The sequence below is a fragment of the Trachinotus anak genome, unplaced genomic scaffold (genome assembly GCF_046630095.1).
Source record: "Trachinotus anak isolate AG129_WGS33_773 ecotype Australia unplaced genomic scaffold, CSIRO_AGI_Tana_v1 ptg000008l, whole genome shotgun sequence".
Lineage (NCBI taxonomy): Eukaryota > Metazoa > Chordata > Actinopteri > Carangiformes > Carangidae > Trachinotus > Trachinotus anak.
In genome coordinates, this window is record NW_027273859.1 from 17,299,882 (window position 1) to 17,322,790 (window position 22,909).

General features: G+C 39.2%; 1 protein-coding gene across 1 annotated transcript in view; it reads left to right on the top strand.

The window, feature by feature from the left end:
* The first annotated feature begins 154 nt into the window (after nt 1-154).
* ccser1 (coiled-coil serine-rich protein 1) overlaps nt 155-22,909 on the top strand; it is a 117,802-nt gene continuing 95,047 nt past the window's right edge. Inside the window, exons 1-5 of the mRNA XM_071483155.1 lie at nt 155-716; nt 6,906-7,923; nt 8,672-9,086; nt 12,330-12,514; nt 20,550-20,640. Coding sequence (XP_071339256.1) covers nt 6,931-7,923; nt 8,672-9,086; nt 12,330-12,514; nt 20,550-20,640 — 1,684 coding nt within the window. The 5' untranslated portion in view covers nt 155-716; nt 6,906-6,930. The remainder of the gene's footprint in view (nt 717-6,905; nt 7,924-8,671; nt 9,087-12,329; nt 12,515-20,549; nt 20,641-22,909) is intronic.

A 22,909-nucleotide genomic window follows, 5' to 3' on the forward strand; every position in this document is an offset into this window, starting at 1 on the left:
ACATATAGTATTTAGTAGCCTTCTGCAATGGTACTGCAACAGATGGTGTGGCCCCCACAGAGCCCTGATCTCAACATCATGGAGTCAGTGCGCAAGTATGCAAGTGTACAGATGTTGGTGGTCACAGCACTTTGTAAGATAATTTACAAATAAAAACTGTTCATGGAATTATTTTTAAAAGCATCCTCACTTTACTTGTAGTGCCTAAAACTAAGTATGTATGGCCTATATAGTATTATATTCTTATTCTCTCTTATATACAAAACATAGCATACATGTGTCAAAATATGACTTACCTATAATATTACTTATAGGGCTAATAATTAGAGGGGTCGATTTTAATGACAATGGATGTAGCGATGGTGTTCGCCAGAGAAAGACTGAATCATCCATCCATCCATCCATCCATCCATCCATCCACCTGCTGAATGATGCTGAACTGCGGGAGCAGGAGGAGGGGGAGGTAGGACGTCACGGCCGGGGCCTGTCGGTGCAACGCGGAAGAGACGAAGCAGGAAAAGAGGCTCCACGTCACTGAGGTGTAACATTGGCGTCAGCGCCACACAAGGTGCTACCTCGGTACGGTTTCAGTACCATCGTACACTGACAGAAATCCATATGCGGGTAGCAATAACACGTATGACCGCAGAGCGAAGATATATTCGGCTGTTTCTGCGCTGAGCGGCCTCGGCAGAGACCCCGGGAATCCGCTGAAGGTAACGTACGATGTTGGACGTTGGTGTCTGTCCGCCGCCTGCTAGCCTGCCCGGCTGGAGCCCGACCACAGGACGGTGTTTCCTCTGGACACCGGTGACCTTTGCAGCCCGGGGGAAAAAACGACGCAGGGCATTTTCCTGATCTAATGTCGTAGATATCATTAGTTCAGGGGTTTTACTGTCAGCGGCTGAGTGTCGGTGTATTGGCACAGCTAGCTAGTCTGTATTTAAGCTCGGCGGGCTTCAAAGCGTTGTTTCGGTTTGACAGTTGTTGGTGTCCCGCTGCTGCTGCTGCTGCTGCAGCTGCTGGTTACATGGATGTACCTGTCCGCATCTCATCTCATGTAGACTGTATTATCTGATAACCACCTATGAATAATTCGTAGGCAGAATAAAAAGCACCCGGGCCCGCTGGACAGTTGTAGGGACTGTTGGTCACACTGTGAGCACACAGTGACAACATGCTAAGGCCCATTCATTGTTGTCATTTTGATGTTGTAGACACACTGTAAAACGTGGAGTAACCCCCAGTGTCCATCATTATAAGGTGCCACAATATAAGCAACCACTGTAAATACATACATGACAAATATGTAAAAACATATTTTCAGTGGGGACATGCAGATGCATGCCCATAGTATACCACTAGTGCTTAGAGCTGAAACAATCAGTGGATTAATCACTTAGTTGATATAAAATATTCTTTATTTGCAGCAAATCAAAATTAAGAATTAGTTGCTGTTTCTTGATCTCACATTATTGTATACTGAATATGTTTGTTGGGTTTTGAACTGTGGACAGTTTTGGCTCTGTGAAAAAGTCACAGGGAATTTCTTTTTAATGTAGACTAAACAATTGATTGTCCTAATAGAATTAATAATTGTGAGATTAACTGATAATGAAGATAACTGTTAGTTGCATCCCTTGTTTTGAATTTTGATACTCGTGTCAGTACGACTGATATAAAAAAAGATGAATCCACCTGATCTCGGATCACATCCTGACCATGAACAGTTCTTAGTGCTCCAATAGTTGCACCTCTGCTGCTGCTGTGTGTACGCATGGAGTGACAACCTCTGTCGTTCAAGTCACATCATGAACATTTGTTACCATTAGAAACTGTTTAAACTTGCATGTGATTAAATCATTAACAGCGAATATGTAATAGAAATGTGTCAGGTTTGACAAATTATTTGATGGTTATTAAAATATCCAGAATTAGCATATTAATAATGAATTCACCTCATAAATCACAGCATATTTCTCTCTCTGACATGAGTACATTGGCTGTTTTTAACAATAAACAGTATCAATATTGGTATTGATATTACTAATAGTAGTACTGCTTTGTACCACTTCTTATCAGCTCAAATAGACACAGATTTTGTGGTAATGACCACCCCTATTTTACAGCTAAAGATGAGGATTAACCTCCTCAGAGGCCCTGGGGCAAAAATTTTTACTTGACAGAAAATTAATGTCAAAAACTTTGATTTATTGTGTAAGTCCATTTTCAAGCAAAATTCACTCACCAGCTTCTTAGATATTAGTTTCCTGGTTTTCTGTGATAGTAACTCAAACGTTGGGGGTTTTGACTGTTGAAGATGAAAACTTGGGTGTCAGGGAATAATTATGGGCATACTTAACTACTACATACTTGACATTTTGTAAACGAAACAATCGATCATTCATTGATCATTCAAAAATAATTGTCAGACTAACTGATAATGAAAGAAACTGTTGGTTGCTGCTTTACATTTCTCTGATGGAATAACATTACCTTGCCTAAGGTTTTCTGTGTGTCTTGCGTAAGGGTTGTCTTGGCTTGGGCTCCGAGATTTATAGATAACCCATTTTTGGTCAAATGCATCTTGTAAATATTTGCAAGTTGTGGTCGGCCTGTTGAAACACTGATGCAGTGTTTGCAGATGAAGAAGTCGTTATTCTAGCATGTGCCATGACACTGTTCAGTATATTCTGTGATCACAGTGATCAATATTTATTCATTACCCCCATCATGACATCATATTATATTCCTGTACAACCTGCATCAGTTCAGTACTATGACTTGTAGCTATGAATTTAGGCTCTGATTAATAACATCGACCTCACCTAATAAGAATGTTTGTCTCTTCACCATCTATCACATATCTGCTCTGCTACAGACGTCATTATCTGAGTTACGTAATTGTATCCTGTGTTACCGGTTTGTCGATCTCTTGTCTTTTGGTAACATCCATCAGCATATCTGTATCTGCTTGTCTTTTCCTATTTGCAGCATATTTCTCTTTGCCATGCATATGTTGTCAAGTTAGTGAATGTGTTTTCTTTTTTTTTCAGCATGCTTTCTAAGTATGACATACAGAATGTGTTGTCACAGTGCTTGCTTATGTTTTGCTTGTTTTCTGTCCTTTTGCATTTGTTTCCTTATGTGGCATATTGAGCTCGCTTGAGTTTTCTTTGTTAACATGTGCAATATCCAAATGTCACACTGATGCTGATGTAATGGGATGTGTAGTCTGAATTAGAAAGGGTTTCTTCAGTGGCCCAAAACTGGATGGTTGTCATGTGTTTAGGAATGCAATGTTTTTGTTGCGCCAGAGGTAGGAGATTACATCTGTCATTTGAGCCACTGGTTAACAAGGCGACCTCTTGCTCAAGATAGTGTGTTGTTTTGACCGCATGTCCTCGCTTGCACAGATAAGGTTTTGCCTGCCATGAGGGAAAATATTTTGAATACAGTTTATCCAATGAAATATAGAACGATTGAAATGTACCTTATGTTTGTGTTTTCTGGTCTGAAAATCATTTTCTTAGATGTCTAAATAGTGTAAATTTTTGGAATCAGTCAACTACTGTTGTACATGTTTTGCCATCTTATATTTCCATGTCTCAGTATAGAGGTATTCAGTCAAAAATATTTGGATGTTTTGTTTTAAACACATCACCCACCCCAACGTTGGAGCCAGCTAACTTCTATGAAAATGTACACCCTGCAGAAGAGTCTTTGGATGATGGCATATCTGTCACCAGGGCACTGTGAAAGCTTCTATGAAGCATATTGTTTTCAGCTTCCACTCCACACTAAGCAATAGCCTACAGTGTTGCCTTATATGTCTTTCATGACATGTAGCAGAAGATATTGGTTTGTGCATACTGTTGTGAAAAAGAACCTGCTGTATAGGAAACACCCAGTTATTCACACCCCATACACGCCTTTTATTCTTCCAAACTGACAATCACGTGTCAGTGTAAAATTGCACTGTAATGGGAGTTTGGACTCATACATTAGCGCTCTGATAAATTACTCTATGTAAATATTGTAGGCTCAGGCTTTAGGGTGTGTTGATAAGACGGCGCAAACGATACAGTAGCGCAGGAATAAAAGACTTCAAGCTAAGCTGGTTTATTTGGCATATGGTGTGATCATTAGGCGCATGGCAGGGGGCTCCCCTGAACTCCTAGAGCTATTGATTTCAAAGCAGTGCATTACCAACATATCTTGTGTTTTGTATGTGAGAATATCAATTTTTTTTTAAACTGAACTGTTTTTGAAACTGAAAAATGGTGCTACAGTCGAGCACAATAGCCCTGCACTATCTTTCTGTCGTTAATGGAAAATCTTACAAGGTATTGAACAGAGCACAAACTTTTTGTAAGGAGAAAGATCAATGAGTAGCTGTATCTTTGTGGTTGTTAAGAATAACAATAATGTTATAAAAACAGCTCTTTTTTGAAGTTCCTATCGGGCCAAAACCTGTTAGGGTGTTTCTGATGCTCCACACCCTTTACACCAATGTTGCACTGATTGGCATTGTGTTGTTTACCAATCAATATCAGTAGCATTTGGCTGACTCTGAATGAGCATGGTGGCCCGAAAATGAAACTACTGAAACACTGAGAAAATGAAGCACTTTAGAAACCAGCAGGTGTCTGCACAGCTCAGAAATATTAGTCTAGTCCACTCTGAATGAGCTTAATTTATTTCAGTCAGTTTATAAGTCCACATTCAAATGAAAGCCAATAAAACTCACAGAAAATCAAAGTGTGTTTGCACTGCACTGTGTTATTCAATACAGCAGCACTATCAATAACTGCAGTATAGAGCAAAGGGAAGAGGAACTGAGATGTGGTAGAGTTTTGCTTCTCTAACAAAGGTAATTTTACTTATTTTGCAGTGGCTGAGCAGAGAGGAAGTAAGCCGCTGCTTCAGTGCAGAACTACTTTCTTTTACGTACCTTAGAAAAAACCTTAGCCTGGACAGAGTTCTTGTGCCTGTGCTTTATTGCTTAGTGCCATTAATGCCAGATACAATTGTAGGTAAGTTCATTAACAGTTGGTCAGTTACCGTGAGCATTTATCTTTGACATTTTCCTACGCAGAAGGCCTGACACCTCTTAGCCATTGATTCAAAGAGTTTTTTTTTATTACTGCTGATGGGTGGTAAATAAAAGCTGTGTTCTCAGTCTGTTTTAATCTCTCTCAAATTAGTTGGAAAATGTTTGCCAGGTCTTAAGGAACTGGGGTCAGACTGTCATGACCTGGTCAAATGGCTGTGTGGTAGTGTTCAATGCTGGCTCATCTGAAAAGAAAATCTCAAATGTTTCAAAGTGTTTGACAAGGCTGCTAACCTGCAGCTTTTATTTACACCGACGGCTCGAAGTGACCCAGGACAGACAGAGCAAAGTATAACAACATTTTATAATGTATGTGCATCTCATTTGTTTGCTTACGATGTCATTACTATAAATGTTATTGGCCTCCTCTGTCTCTGACATCGTTATTTACTTTACATTAGACTGAGGTAACCTGGTATGAAAATAGGAACTGCATCACTGTTTATTTAGAACTTGATCAAATTTACTTTCAAGGAGGCGACACACTCATAAGCCACTTCAGTAAAGGGTGTTAATGTAAGCTTATTACACAGAGATTGAAAACAAAACACTTCAGTGGCTCTCACAGGGGCAGCTTCGTCAACATTACGAGGACCACACAGTCACTTTTAGGCTCATTAACTGCAGAAAACAGTGAAAACGTGAGTATTTATTGAAATGAATGTCTCCCTTTAATCTATGCCTCAACATGTGGGACTTTGGTCGGCTCACACAATCAGTGAGACATTAACCTGGCTTTTAATGCGTTAACTGAGAGGCTTGCTAACAGTCAAATTTTAGACATTTAATGACTGCTGCATAAATCAGCTACCTGACACCCTAGACTTTATTCTCAAAGGGTAGATTGTTAATATGCCAAATGTAGCCCTGCCCCAGCCAGGACATTAAGGCTTGACATAACTCCCTGACTCCTATGTCCATGATTCCTGTTTATTTTTCTGTCAATATATCATATTTTTTCATGAAAAGACACGGTGAGAACTTTTATATCTACTTTTTACAGTCTATGGGTGAGAACCAATGCAAGCACCAGTACAATTAAGTAGTAAGCACTGTATGGTTTACCTCCCTCACTTTCTTTCAGTCTCTGTCTCTCTTGCTCTCCCTTGTTAGTCCTGTCTTTATTCTTCTCATGTGTAGATGTACCAGATTTGAAAACCACTTTATATGGAAAGAATTGGAAATGAATTTATGTTTTGGCTGTATACATTTTTAGGCAGTTGCATTTCGACATGGTTTCAACATACAAACTTCATGGAGAGCAACAACAACAGTAAACAGCACTGCCTAAATATCAAAAATCTATCACAACACACACCACAGTTTGCAGCAGGGTTATGATTTTTTTTTCACTTTCATTGTTTTTTGTCACTGGAAAATTATTATCTTTGGGTTTTGGACTGTGGGCCAGAGAAAGACACTTGAAAGACACTTGAAGCAGTCACCTTGTTAGCTACTGTCCCAATTTTTAGACAATTCACAGGCTGAACAATTAATCAAATAACTGAACAGATTAATCACTATGTAACATAAGATAGAGGTTTAATGTAATCTAGTCTATACCCCAGAGCTGTAGAGATTTTTCATGTGCCATAGTAGAAAGCATATTGCATGGTCAAAATTGTGACTGACTCAGATATTAAGTGTATTATCATTTATTAATCACGTACTACTCAGATTTGCAAAATTTAATACTATTGACCAGGTGTTCATTTGGTTACATTCTAAATGTGAAGCTGTTTTCATTTCCAAAAAACATTCAAATGTTATTTGTGTTTGATTGTTCCCTCAGAGTCCCCCACTGCCTCAGCTTCTAAATGGGTGAATCAGGCTCACGCCGTTCCACACTTGTGTCCCGCCTGCCAATCTTCCGCCGCAGCAGCAGTAAGAGGCAGGAGTCTCTCCCTTCCTCTCCGTCTTCAGGCGGAGTGGGAAATGGCGTCCACACTTCTTCGCCCTCCAGCACTAACTCCAGTTCTGGCAGTACTGGGAAACGCCGGAGTCTTTTCCGTACTCCATCTCTTAGTTTCACAGCTAAACGGAACAGTGAACCCCGTGTCCAGCCAATCAACCTAAACCTCACACCTCCACTGACACAGGGCACTGACGCAAATGGAAATAACCAGCAGACGATACCAACATCAGTGTCAACAGGGTTTAGTGAAGGTGGTGGACGTCCCAAGTCACGCCACTCATTTGGGTTTGGCAGCCACAGACAAAAGAAAATCACGCGTTCACAGACCGAGGATTTTGAGAAAGCATCCTCTTCGTCCTCCACAGCCAATCGAAATGTGTTTATAAACTGCATCAGTGGCTCAGGGGCCAATGAGGGTGACGACTCCGGGTTCCTCGATGACTACAGCGGTGGCAGTAATAACAACAAACGGTCATCACGTCAGAAGAAGCAACTGCTCCCCAAATCTTTCTCAGCTCACCACCGCTTCTCCCGAACCTCCGACCACCACAGACCTCCAGAGGTGAATCTTGAACCTCCAAGCTCCACCACCGTCACTCCAGGGGCAGGAGGGCTCACCCCAGGGTCATGGCCAGGCGAGTTGCTTGGTGCTGGTGGTGAGAGCTCACTTCAGTCCCCTATGATATCAGAGGACCGAACCACAGCCATCACCCCTTCAGAGTTCGTCCCCATCACGGAGGATTCTGTATCTGAGCAGGATGCTCTGCCAGCTCCCAGCCCTGCATCTGGTTTAGCCCCTGGACCTGTCTCTGTGCCTGGACCGGCTGCTGACACAGCTCCACCTGACCCTCCACCTGCTCCAGAGAACTTCAGCGTGGCTGTCTCTACCTCCCAGGTAGTGTGCCCTGTTTTACACTTTTTACTGTCTTTCTGACTCATCTCAGGGTCTTTGAAATGAAATGGGTTAATCAGTATAGACACACATTTTGTTTCAAAGGTTGCGTGTGATAATAATTCAACAAGTTTCATAATTAAAATGCAACATTTTACAAGCATTTTAAGTTATCTGAACAATCCGTCTTTCTGCTTGGAATTTATTTGTAAAGCCATTGCAATATTAGTGCTTCAGGAAAAGAAAAAAAAAAAAAACAACCACAGGTGCCTTTGGATGTCAAGAACAAAACCCACAGAAGAGGAAAATTTATGACCACTGTGTGGAATCTGTGAAATGTAGCATAAAAATTGAGCAGTGGGCATGAAAAGTCATTTTATTGAAAGAGCTAAGGCATGAAAAAGAAAACCTACGTATGTCTGCAAACTGTCCTCCATATTTCACACCTTTGTGCTCCCAACTTTTCCTCCTTCAAAGAATTTATTCTATTTTATTTCCTGGTAGAACAGGTATCTCCGGAAAAGAAATCATCTACCAAGTATAACAGTTGCTAAGACAAAGCTCTTTACTTAGGCCATTGAAGAGTAAATACAGCATGACTGTGCTATCTAAACATACACACATTGCAGATTGAGTACACAAATATCCACCTGTTAAATGAAGTGGGTTCTCTTCTCTTTGGGTTCGCTTTTTGAGTCATTAGGGGCACATTTTGTTTTTACACATGCTCAATAATATGTCATCTTTTCAGGTTTTTTTCACCCCAGCTCAGTCCAGCACTGAAAAACCCTTACTCCCTGACACCAGCACAGCCAACAACACAGACTATGAGACTGCCATTTCCCTATCTGAGCCAGAGACAGCTGTACCCTGCCTACCTCCGCAGGAACAATCACTGGAAGAGAGGAAGGAGAGGGAGGAGGAGAGAAAGGAAGCTAGGGAAGAGGTGTCAGCAGAGGAGAGGAAAGAGTTGGTGGAGAGGAAGGCGGGTTACCTCACAGAGACCACAAGTGAGAGCGAGGCATGTGTGGGACGCAGCGAGGGCTGTCACTCAAACCCAGAGCAATCGGAAAGGAGGGCGAGAAACACGCGCTCTGTGCAAGAAAGAGGAAGCTTCTGTGGCTGCCACGAACCCAGGTCATCTCACTTGAGGAAACCACACGCAGGTATGAAACCCATGCAAACACTAGCAGGTAAATCACAGATTTACATGCAAGGGCCACAGCCACTGACACACTCATAGACAAGTGTACAGTGGGAGTGACACAACCAGGATGATAACTGCATGATAACTGAGACACAGACACAGACAGTTACAAATATAGCTTTCATACTTGTTTGACGTTCTTTGGTGATGAGGGGTTCCTTGACATTGCTGACCAGGATTGTTATCTCAAAGGCAGCTGTTAAGTTCACTATACATGTAGCCGACTCTTACAGTTTCTTTGTTGAGTACGTATACGCTTTATATTCCATTCTCTCTTTATCTTTACTTCCTCACTTGGAGAAGAATTACATGATTACATTTACCATAATCACTTTTTGTCATTCATTAACAGAGGAACAGAGAACATGTTGGACATGTTAACAGTATGTCTACCATCATATATGAAGTCAATAAAGTAATACATGTTTCAAACATCATTAATGAAAGGAAAAACACTGTATAGCTGTAAAAATATAAGGTAATAGTTCAATCTTTGGTGATGTACATTCATAAGTATATGGTCAATATTATCATCAAAACATTCACAATGATCTCTACCAAGTGAGTCTGGAGGTAAACATTTATTAGGTGGTTGAAGTGATGCCATGTTTCTGCTCCTTCAGTGTTGTTTGTTTTTATTACTTCCTGACGCATGACTGAACCAAAGAGTGAATGTCCAGTAAAAATCTTTGCGATTTCATTACCACTCAAAGAGATTCCCCCATGAAATTGGTAAGTGGAGGTGGTGTGAATTAGTTTAAATGAGAATCAAAGAATTACAATAGTCATGTCTCACTTAGCTTGATGATTGAAAACTACTAACTGAATAGTATGCACAACATAACGTTTCCCCCAACTTCAAAATTCTTTAGTTATTCAAGGTTTGGATAAAGGTTGCAAATGTTTCCAAACATAAATATTACAATTTTACAGCTTCACACCTTCCAGCAGACTTCTGACTCAGAGAGTTAATTTTAAAAAATGCCTCCAGTCTAATAAATCAGTGCCAGTTGTGGGTTAACAGTAGTGAAACAGTGTGTGTCATACTGAAAACTTGTTCCTTAGCCAAAGATGATTTGTTACCATCCCCCTCACTTCTGCTATAGCTGCTCTTACTTATTAAAGAGGAGGTTGTTTTTTTATTTTAGCCAGGGCTTATTCAGTAACAAAAAAAAAAAAATTCTCTGTGAATCTGCAGCCCATTTCTATGTTTTTAACAGTTTTTACCCAATATCCGACACTGAAAAACTTTAAATTCTGGCTCAGTTTATTACCCCTTAAGGAAAAGACATAGATTATGCCAACTGATAAGGGGTGTTAGCATATTACAATTTCACTCAGACTCACTAACCAAGAAATTAGACATCAGAGATTAGTTACTGCAACCGATAATTGCATTTTTTCGATTATGAAATAACACTTTATTAATGCTGTGCTTGCAGTTGAAACTCTGGAGGCATTAATAAAAGATGTGGAAACTAATGAATATCATCAAACTTCAAATACTGTCTTCAATATTCAACAAAAATAATAAAGATTTCACTCATAAATGTGGACATTTACACACATGCCAGCACGAATGCTGCTGTAGGAAGTATAGGAGGAGCAGGAGTTATAGCTGACATGCTCAGTTTGACAGGCTGTTATCTTTATATCGCTGGGAAACTCTAACTGTGACTGATACAACTGCTCAATATCTTGTGTATTTTTATACACACATACTCATTGTGTTGCAATACATGCTTGCAGGAAAGGAGCTGAATTCCAGGCAATGGAAACCACAGACTTTATGGGCCACAGGGACAACAGGGTTGTCTGCTGGACTCAACAAAAACATAATTTTACTAGACATGGGCCGATCCACATTTTTTCAGTTCCAATCCGACTCCGATACACAACTGCTGATACAGATACAAATTCTGATACAAGAGCTCTTTTTACTTTAATATTATTATCATTGCTGGGATTGTGCTTAAGGTTACTTTACGAGGCTAAACTAAACCAGACAGCACTTCCTTTTAGAGGAGTAAAAAATTATATACAAATGCATTGAATTTAAATGCATTCTAAAGTAATTTATTTGTTACACTTAAGGTAGTAGCAACAGGTGTAACGTTTTTATATATTATAAACTTATGATAAACATCAACAATAAGCTTGGCTGCACCATCTGAATAGGTCAAGTATTAGGACAATTGTAAGGATTGTATAGTTCGGGTATAGCTGTCTCTGAAATGTATTTCCTTGAGGGCAGATTATACCTGGGCTCCAAGTGCTCCAACAGGTTGCGAAATCTGACATTTTCCACAACAAATAGTTGTTGGTCATCGAGTATAATGAAGTTGAGTAATTTCTCTGTAATCCCTTTAGCCTTTGGGTCGTCTGCTGGACGTTTATCGCGTTTCTGGAAAGCATCAGCACCTGGTGGTGTCGTCTTGTCCCTTAGCTAGCATGAAGTCCTGGCGCTCTTTCACATGAAACCTCTGCCGGTTCTTGATTAAATTGGTTGTATTGTACGACGCAACCTCGTCGACACGCAGGCTTAACACAAATTACAAGTAGCTGTCTTACTTTTCAGCGTTTCCAGGCTAAAATATCTCCAATCTCCATAACAGCTAACGTTATTTGCCCACTCAGTTACGAACTGAAGTTGCCGCGGGTTGCTGGTAAGATGTGGAATGGAATCTGAATCGGTGACGTGTCTCATGTTACGCTGTGGCGGGTTCATGGTCCAGCGCAAGCAGCGGACTGGAATATGGATCGGTAATTGGATCGGCCCTGTCCGTCCGATATCCGAATAATGAATGATACCGATATAGGATCGGATCGGGCCCATCTCTAAATTCTACTATATTTATTTTAACAAACACTGGCACAGGCCTTTGTTACGTTGTCTCCAGTGTACTGTAGGTTTGATATTCTTTTTGATATACCCATTCTGAGCCCCTCACCCTATCAGAGGACACGGTATTGTGTGTCTGTTTTCACATCTATCAATGGCAGTCCTCTGTCTGACGGTGAGTTTTGTCCCTGAAATCTCACAGTCCTCCTCCATTTAATTTTATTGTTACACAGCAATGTTAGTGTAGGCACTCTGTCCTCAACTTAATTAAAAAAGCAGAATCACTGTTAAAAGTTAAATTAATTCTTTCTCTTTGTTAATCTGCCTTTGTGCCTCCCCTTATTTCTTTCTGTCCTTCAGCCTCTCTGTGTAGCAGTGTCAGCCCCTATCATGAGGTGATGCGGATGGAGAGGCGTCTGCGCTCATCGTCTGAGGGCGCAGGTGGGCCGCGCATCCATGGAAACCACAGAGATGCCCCGGGCATGGAGGGATGCGGTCTGCTCAAACATAGAAACAACTCCTCATCATCCAAACTGGGAAGTCTGGTAGGTCTTGAGCTGTGTGATTTGTGTCAATTAGAATGTTTCTGTTCCTTTTACACACACACACACACACACACACACACACACACACACACACACACACACACACACACACACACACACACTCCAGTGTATGTTTTCACACACACAATGTTTCTGCTAAGTGTGATATGATGGTAATTGAGTATGACCTAGAACCTGTAAAAGAAACCACATAACCACATACACACATGCGCGCAATTAGCATGACTAATTAGCTTCGTATGTGACACTTCTTCTGTACATGCTCACAGGAATGCAAAGCCTGTTTATTTTCACAGAAACACACAGGCAAGCGAAAGTACTTTACATATGGCAAAGAAATGCATCAGAACAACATTTAAAAACACATTGAAGAGGAAAATAAAATCAATTGGATTAGAAAAATGAAATATAATTTTTAAGCTTTACACACATAGCACTAAACACTGTGTGCTATAAGGTGAGATGTGGAACAGAATAGAGGGGGAGAAAAAATAAATGTAGCCATTTCAGTCTTCTTCTATGCCTTGCAGCCACTTCCCCACACATGGGAAGAGAGGAGAACAAGTAACTGCAGATGTGGGCATTGTGTAAAATTACACACAGATATTTAATATGTCCACAAACTTGAAAAGAGACACCATCCATAGCAGTTTATTTGGATTGCTGTTGACTCACACTTAAAACTCTCTATATCCAGGACAAGAATAATAGTTTCATCATAGAAAAACTCACCACTTGATTACTAAATTGCCACAGTATCACTACAGGAAGAGCCCTGCTTTTAAAGGGGATGAAAAGAGCGGATGTAATTGGGCTCAAGTGTAACCAGCTGCGAACGCACTCCCTTATTATATACTGCATGATAAGGGATCTTTCCTAATCCTCACCCAGTACCCAAGTGTGCTGGTATGCTGCCTGCCTCTGGCCGTGAGAATACAGAGATTGGTCCAGCATGCTTTGGATGCAGTGCACTTAGAGCTTTCTCAAAAACAGTGTCTTTACTTTTCCATTAACTTTGATTAATTGGTGGACATTTAGGATCCTGATGTCACTTAATTTCACTCAATTTTAGATGTACAAGTTATTTAATTGAATGTGAAGAAACCTAAGTGAGAATTGTCACACATTTAATGGTGATCTACAGTGCTGTATTGGCTTAAGAAACTGGCATGTTGATGTGTTACTCAGTACAGACATACTTAAGTTCAAGTTAAGCATAACAATCTTTAAATAAGTAATATTGTATTTGTGTACACATGAAGTTGAAAAACATAAAAACATTACATTTGATGCTATTAAAGGCAAAGCTTTAAAATAAAGTAGTGAATGGATCAAGCACTCTGAAAACCATCTGCAGTCATTTGTAGGATTTTGGCATTATATTCTGCTTGTTGGCTTAGGCTGTCGAACAAACATTGCACCCGTCTTTGTTGATGCATGCTGTAGCTCTTTGTTTCTGGGGATAGTCTATAGCTCTTATTGTGCATGGGCTGCTTTTCTTACAACACACATGAGCAAGCTCAGTGGCAGGAAAGCTGGTCTGAGTCAATCCCATTTATTTTACCGGGGACTATAGGCTTTTGCTGAGAGATTAAAAAGGGCACGGATATACAGAGCACGTTCCTATGTACTTTAGAGACTGCACATGCTTCAGGACATACACTCCACCAAAACGTAGAATAATCTCTTCCTTTCCTGCTCTGGGCCTATGAAGGGCCCTTCAGGGGTCTGAGTCGTGGAGGAAAGGAAGCAATCTTGGAGTATATATTAAATTATGTGCCACCACTCTCTTAGCCTCATAGAAGTTTTTGGTTAGCAAAAAGCACTCGAAGTTAATGAAAAAAGTGCCTTTGCCTTAGTGCGTTTTCCATATCCCACAGAATGCAAACCTCTACATCTTTTACATAAAAAAGGAATAGAATGGTCTGCTCATTGTTTATGGTTATACACTGTGACTGACTGTGATGTGTGTTTAGGAAGCTCATGTGACAGGGCACCTGTGCAGGGCAAAACAGAGACAGACTAAAGCACACTATACTAAACAGTGTGCTATGTGAATATGCTTTATTGTTGCTGTGTCATTACATCCCAGACAGAATATAATTATCATAAAGCAATTGAAGAATTGGTTTGCAGAGACAAATGGCTAATTTGTTGAATTCTCAGAGAGAAACTGTGAGGTACCTCTGTGAAGCGAAGCAAGAATGTGTTTGCTTGAGCTGTTTGGTGCTCTCATCCCAGTTGTTATTGTTATAATATCCCTTCAGGAAGCTTTGGGACATTTATTGTACCAGCATAATCAGTGTTGGTTTTTCATAAGTTTCTCAATGACAGCTGAGGCTGACAGTGATTATGTTCAATACCAGCGGACAAAAAAGAATTACTTAAGATGATCTTGAGAAATTCTCTCTTATCTCAGAGACAAAATGACAAAATTGTTTGTAGTTTGACTGGCAGAATAGTTCAACTCCAATCCACTTTACTTTGGCTGTGGTAGTTATACATATCAACAGTTGCTTGGCAGCTTGTTTGCTAGACAGTGTTATAATGCAGTGCACTTCTTGTATTCATATACTCCAGTCTGAGTGCTTCCTTGTAAAGGCTAGAAATCATAAGTGAGGTTTGTATTAATCACACAGCCGATAAAGGTTCACCTCCTCTCCCAGACAGAATTTCTAATAACCACAACTAGACAGTTGGGCTTTTAAGTAAAAAGACAGTTTTCTCTGAGGTTGAGTTTCCTAATGCAAAATGGTCAGACTGTAGAATGCTGAGAATAGGGGTATAAATTCATCTCAGGATTAATACGTAACCATTTATTACCTTACCTGCTTTATTACCAAGGAGGTTATGTTTTCACCTGGGTCTTTTTATTTCTCAGCAGAATAATAATAGTACTGAAACCTACTGAACCTGGACGAATGGCCCAAAGAAGAGCCCATAAAATATTGGGACAGATCTGGATCTATTACTATGAATTAGAATTTTTTTCCTCTGAAGTCTGGTGTATGTTGTTGGACATTGGCCTTGGCAGAGGTCTGTGCTTTCTGAGTGCCCTTCTAGTTTTTATGGGCAACCATGGTTAGATGAGCAAAAAACACTGTAAAATAAGAGGCACTATTATTATTATTATGTTGTTAAAACATTAATTAAAGACCAGAGAACACGGGGCAAATGCAGTAGTATGCAGTGATCAGAATCAGAATCAGAATCAGAATCAGAATCAGTTTTATTGCCAAGTATGTTTTCACATACAAGGAATTTTTTCTGGTGATTGGTGCAATTGATCAGCAACAGTGGGGCTCTCTAGCCTTGTTGATGAGGCTAATAGCAGATGGGAAGAAGCTATTTTTGTGGCGAGAGGTTTTGGTCCTGAAGGACCGAAGCCTCCTGCCAGAGGGGAGTGTCTCAAAGAGTTTGTGTCCAGGGTGGGAGGAGTGGGAGGAGTCAGCTACAATCTTGTAGCTGACTCTTGTGATTTGCACCATTATTGCGATAAAGAACCATCTGTGTATCTGTGCATGTTCTTATGAAGCGTAATCGTCATGCTTTGTGTATTACAAAGAATAATAGTAATAAAGAATGTAAGATTGGGACGTTATATTAAATGAATGTGTTAAAACATTGAACAGTTTATAGGCTAATAATGGCAAATGTACCTAGAAAGAATGGCACTGATGGTCAATTAGGGGCTCATTAGCTATTAGGGAAGAACAAGTGTCTGCACAACTCATACCCTCCAGGATTTGGATTGACTACCTTTAAGAGATTCATTGAAAACTTCTTCTCACGTACAGCTATATGACTAAAGGATTCAAAGCTCAGTCTTAATATTTTAGGTTCATTCAGGGAGTTTTTATCTTTCTTATTTTTAAAAGACTATCAAGAGTGAGCTCATAAGCGGGCTATAGCTAGCTCACGAAACTTAAATGAAATTCTTCAAATGTAATTATAAACTGGTAGTGTTCAGTCATAAATTAATCCAGTACTTTGTTCTAGTGTTCACGTGTAGCTACTCCAAGCTGGTAAATTTAAGGCTCTGTTCTGTTAGTGCTCAAGTTATTGCAGAGCTTTGAAATGTATTTACCTTCTTCTGGTAAATTTTGTGACCAATCATTGCAGAAAAGGCACAGGTGTCCCACTGAAGGTTACTGCAACGCTGTAGCAAAAGTCAGACAGGACAGGAAATAGTGTGGGTTTGTTATTAATTACATATGCACTTAATCTTTGAGAAATCCTTTTCATGTCAAGACTACAAATTACACAAGCAGGAAATGTAAATGTTTCACTCTAAGTTATGACTGTGGACATATTTTCTGCCTCAGCAGCCTCAGTCACAAAATATTCTAATGAAGTTGTCGACCATATAATACGTGATAGAACTCGACTAAAATATACATATTTGAGATGCATGCACCTCAGATTTATGGCCATGGTGAAAATATGGATTCTTACAAAGTCAACAGTATAAAGCAGCGGGATTTATTATTTGTCTCTCTTTTAAATGGCATTGCTTGTTAAATATTAAAAGGACGTTTGCTTTGCTCTGGGATGAGTGATTATTCTGTATTGATAAGAGCAGACAGTTGTTAAAAAATAACAAATGCTAGGTGATATAAGTGAGAAATTGTGGGTAACAATCACTTTCTTTTCATTCAATAAACACATTTCTGATTTGACTGGACATTCAATCCTTTCTTCCCTCAGGCACATCGTAAACACAAGTGAAGTGTCTGCTCAAACTGAATGAAAGTCATTTGTTAGTCCATATATTTTCCATTGCTGGAAGCCATAATACCTGGCTGCACAGCTAAATCCCTCTCCCTTGATCTTAATGCATTTACCACCCTGAAGCAAATATAATTTTAATAGACTGTATATGTGATTTTCACAGAGTGTGGATAGAAACCAGTGGTTTTTAATGGACAAAAAGAACCTCTTGCTTCCCTTTTATCCCTGTTTTGAATATCTTTCTTCTTGGCCGTTAAGAGATGGATCCACCTTTGAATGAGACCTGAGTCTGATATTATCTCTATTAACTCAAGGATTACACTCACTCAAATCACACAAGCAAGGTAAAAAGGTGACATCTCTGTGTTATAAAATCATATTAACACATTTCTGTGGTTAGAAGGGCACATTAAAATGGGTAATTTAGCTTCAAATGAAGTCTGTCTTCAGTAGTATGACACAGTATGGGTCTTCATTTCTTTTCCAATACGTTTTAGCTATTAGCTTTAATGCCTAATGTAATGTGATCTTGTGTTCTATTTTATTACCCTGAAATACACTTTGGTTTTCTGATGTTTGCTACACTGAGCAGCTGATGAAACAGTGGAAAATACAGCAATGTTAAATGTTGTGGCCTTGAAGAACATTGACATAACTGTTTGGAGAAGCTGTGTGGTTGAATGGTCAGGCATACCACTAAGTACTGAGGCTCTTGTACTCAGATGGGAGGAGAGCGATACAGAGCGTGGCTGTGAGGTTCTTTATGTCCAAACAACAGTGATGAAAGCTGAACAGAGCTGGTTATTGGATTTTAGAATCCATCTGCATCTGCAGGTTCTTCGTGTGACTGGTGTGTATTATTTTTTGGCTCTTAATATTTCACCGTATGGTTTTCATTTTTTGTGCACAAAGTTTAGGCAAGATCTTTAAACCAATATTAAGGGGTCTGAAAGCCTGTGGCAAACATCACCTACTTATTTTCAATTTGAAAAAGGTTGTTTCAGGTAATAAAGTATATTCAGAACCAGTTCAAAGCACTTTTTACAGTATATAATGGTTATTTATAATAATAAGTAATAATAATTTATAATAATATACATATATATATATTTGCCTTGTGGGTTTATCAGACTGAGATTTACTGCACCAGGACAATTCAGTACCACTGGTATTACAGCCCACCTACTTGTTATGCCGTGTAAATCAAATAAATATATATGTAAGTCAAATATGCTGAATTATTTCCAAATATTGTTTGACCTTGGTATTACCATATTCTTTTGGGTCCAGATTAATTCTAAAGAAACCTTCTGATGGTGGTTGCACATTCTCAGTGAAGCTCATTTCACTGTTGAGAGCTCTTCACAACGCCTGGATGTGTGTGTGTGTGCGTGCGTGTGTGTGTGTGTTTGTGTGAAAAATGTAATTGTTGATGGACATGCACAATAATTCCTACTCGTAGTCTGGAACATCTTTGTCATATTTTGTCCTTTTTTGACCAGTTAATTTCCCTGCTACATTTATTTGCATACAGCTGCAATCATTATTCGTTATGCTTGGCTATGTGGTGTTTTAATCAATTTATTTGCCACCCTTTATTCTTGTAAGCAACTTTTTTTTCTGCAGTGGATTTTCCTTTCATGGCCATCAGATGGCAGCCTTGACTTTTGAAATGCAACTATGGGGAAAGAAACGTCATCTTCCTGCATCATTATAACCTCATAATAGTACCAGAGAACAGGGGAGCATTTACTGAAAGCCAATAATAAGAGGTGAAGCATTCCTCACTGCAGTCTTGTGGCTGTAGCTCATTTGGCACATAAAGGATTGGGAAAATATTATCAGTAATTTCTAAAGTTTAAAGCCTTCTCAAGAAATATTAAATCTTTCATGTTAGTGGGGATACTGTTGATCACTTAGGGCCACCCGGGTTGGAAGAGGCTTTGTAAAACATTGATTGTCATGGCTTTCTTTAATTGTTATTGCTGGATTTTGGAGAACATTGTCACTGATATCTGAGTTTATTTAAAAGGATATTTGAAAGTCTTGTTTTTAGCACAGTCAAGTTAGATTTAATGCAGATTGAAAGGTGGGAGGTAGATAAAGGCAGGTTGACATAGGCTTTGATATGACAAAGCATATGACAGGGACATTTATGTGTTTGTGATAACTTGGCACATTGCCAAACTTAATCGTATTTTTCTGCAATTTGCATATGATTATTTTTGGTTTCCTTTTACTTTGAATTTGATTATTTTACGATGAGTCCATTAGATTTGTAAGCAAATAGCCTGCATTGAATTCTGTTGCATTTATTATCTTTGAGTGAAAAGGTTCTCCTAAAAATACAAACTTCTGTTAAGTATTTAGATTGTGTGCTTTTTTTCTACTGTAATCTGAAACGTATGTCTGTTTATAAATATTTATGTCGGAATTAAGCTTTTGTCTTTTGCTAAGGTACATGCTACTGCACAGTAGTATTAGAATAGTTTGATTTATAGCCTTTAAGAAAAAGTTAAACATTAGTCAGGGTATTCCTGCAAATTATATTTTCTTCTGTGCTTTTTGTCTCTTTTTTTGAGTAAGTAAGTGCGCGCTGTTAGTTATGTCGCACTGGCTAGGAACATCCATTCGCTGCATGATAGATGAGATAATGAAAATTTGGATTATACAATCTTGAAAATCACTGGACCTTTCTTTATCATGGAGAGTAAATACTGCAAATTTTCAAGGTGTTTTTTCAGCAACAATTTTAACTTGTTTTTTTGCAGGAAACACTGACAGATGTTACACAAAACTACAGCCTCAGTTGCCACTGTCATTGCTTCCGCAAACCGAACAGTAATGATTCCCACATAACAAGCTTGGATGCAATGATGAGGGACTAAATGTCTCATTAAGTGTAGGCAAAGCGGAAAAAATCCAATGCCTTCATAAGAAAATATATATATATAAATGTAATTATGTCTTTTGCTAGTGTTAATAAAATGTAGTGTTTTTCTGGTTGGAGAATCACTATTATAATGTTATGAGCCACCTGAATAAACTTGAAGAAAATCAGTTGATAATTTGCTGTAATGTTGTCATATCTTCACTATATCTTTTAAACAGCATCAGTTTTTATTCCCAAAGTTTGCAGAACCTATAGGATAAATGAGTGTTTCGTAGTAACTGTTTTAAAACTGTTCATCATAATGACTTGTTTAGACCAAAGTCTTAGGTCCTAAAGTATTTTATTCCTGTTAGGACTTTAAGTGTATGTGTTTTTGCTTTTACTCTTCAGGATGTATTAAACAACCTGGGCTCCTCAGAGCTGGATGAAGATGATCTTATGTTGGACCTGGACCTCTCTGACGATCAGCGACATCGACATGGTAACTCTCACTGCATTATTACACGGAGGTCTTTATGGCAAGTGTGTGGGTGAAGGAAACAGGCGCGAGAGAAAATACAGATGACCAGACTAGCTCACTTTTTTACACTTAACTGTATGAAGCATGCTGATTTTCTGCATCTGTCTAAATACTGCATGCATTTGTGCTTACTGGACAATTACAACCATAATACAGGTATAGGGTTAAAGTCAAATGCAGAATTCAGAACTATCAGCACTATTTTTAAGTTAACTTAAGTTTAAGTTGATATTTCCAAAGTCATTGTATTGTTGTTGCTCTGGGAAGAAGCTTAAGAGTTTTTAGAAACTAAGAATTTAAATCAGAATCTGTCACATACAAACTCTTGCCTTTATCTATCCCTCCCTCTATTCAAGTGAATGTCTGCTCATATTTTCTCATTGTCACAGATTTTTTTCCCTCCTTTCTTGCTTTTCATCTCCTCACCCCCTCTTTGCTGTCTTGCTCTCTCTTACCCTGCTTCTTCCCTCACTCTGTCTCTCTTTTTCCTCATTAGGCCACCTCTATTCTATCACCTTAAATCATAAAACCAGTCCTCTCCCTGTTTCTCTCAACATGTGCCACCACTTTGATGTAGCTGCCTCATTTACAGCGATTTATCTCCTTTGTTGTTTTGGCATTTCAGTCACACTCCTCCTGTCTCCATGCCTCATGGTTGAAAAGTGACTGTCAGAGGAGAATTATTGCTCGTGCTCTTCCACAGTGCAGCATGGAGTGCCAAACACAGTAACCCTAGCTTCCTTTCGTAAAAACACATTTGGAAACTGTTACATTGAACGAGTGTGGTGATTGGCTGTAACCACACCACATGTGAGTGTGTTGAGAAGGACTTTAAGTATTTCTGATCAAACACATATGTTAATTCTTATCACATTCATGTCTTGAGAAGAAGGAACTTACTATTTTACTCTTGTGTATGGATGTAGTGAAGTGAAAGGATTGATTTAAAATGAAAGCACTATTCTTATTTTATCATTACTTGGAGTAACATCTTGTCAATTAGGCATAACTGTAAGCTCTTGTAAATACTGTCAGTATTGATCATGTTTCTGGTGATCTCAGATTGCAGATGTTTGCTTTGTGTTAATACTCATCAAAATGCAAAGACACAATATGTAGACATCAACTTGGGCGTTCAGTGTTTGGCTGAGTTTTACCCATGAATAAAAATCACTGAAGTGGGTAAACATGACATTGAAAAGTTATCACCTTCCATTTCTACGCTTCATGTTAATCAAATATAGGGACTACATGTTTAACAGTAAACAAAAGGTGACAGGATACATTTACCCTTAAGCTTGATTCTCATCATGTGTGAGCATGTTTGGCTTTGACTCTCACTTAACATGTTTCTTAATCAAATTCTATGTTGCTGTGAGGTTCATCTATCCCCTGTCAACATTTTAGCCCCAGATGGACTCAGAATATTACAGTTGCAGTCGAATAAAGTAAAATGCTCAGCTGCACTGTGGAGTAAAGGCTGCTACAGGAGTTTCAGCCCTAATAAAGTGAAATTTCTTGTGCTTGTGGGAATTTTCTCCGTCGGGGAGGGTGGGTTTCACTGAGCACTCACACAAACACACACACACACACACACACACATACACATACACACAGATTTATAACATCTCTAAAGGCACTAACTGATGAAGAGCTAAAGGAGGCACCATCCTTAATACACACTCTAACACACAAGCGTGAATGCTTAGTCATTAGAGCTAATGGTTTGCAGACTGTAGCATGAAATTAAAGGTTTGACAAATTGTTCTCATAAAGTCAAGGGACTAAGACTTTGTGCTGGTGATGGAATGGTAAGGTTCCTCCACACATTCAAATTAAAGGAACTAATTTAAAGACACACATACCTGCACACACATTCAGGCGTTATGCACAAAGCAGACAGAGTCAGATTTATGCACAGCTTCGTATACACTTTGTAAAGATGTATACACAAATCCCACACACCCACAGGCTCTCATTGGCTCTCCTCATTTTTACCTCTCTCAGGTGGCTTGTTGGAGCCTTTATTAAAAAGCAAGCAATTTCACAGCAATTTATGGCCAAGAGTGTTCAGCTGCAGGGCTGTGTTCCTACTCCAACTGTGACTCATGCCCTGTGGAATCAGAGAGGGACAGAAAGTGAGACAAGGGGACCGTTAGAAAGACATGAAGAACTGCCAAATCTTGGTTTCAACATCACTTTTTTTCCAGACTCTTTAAAAGTCTGCCAT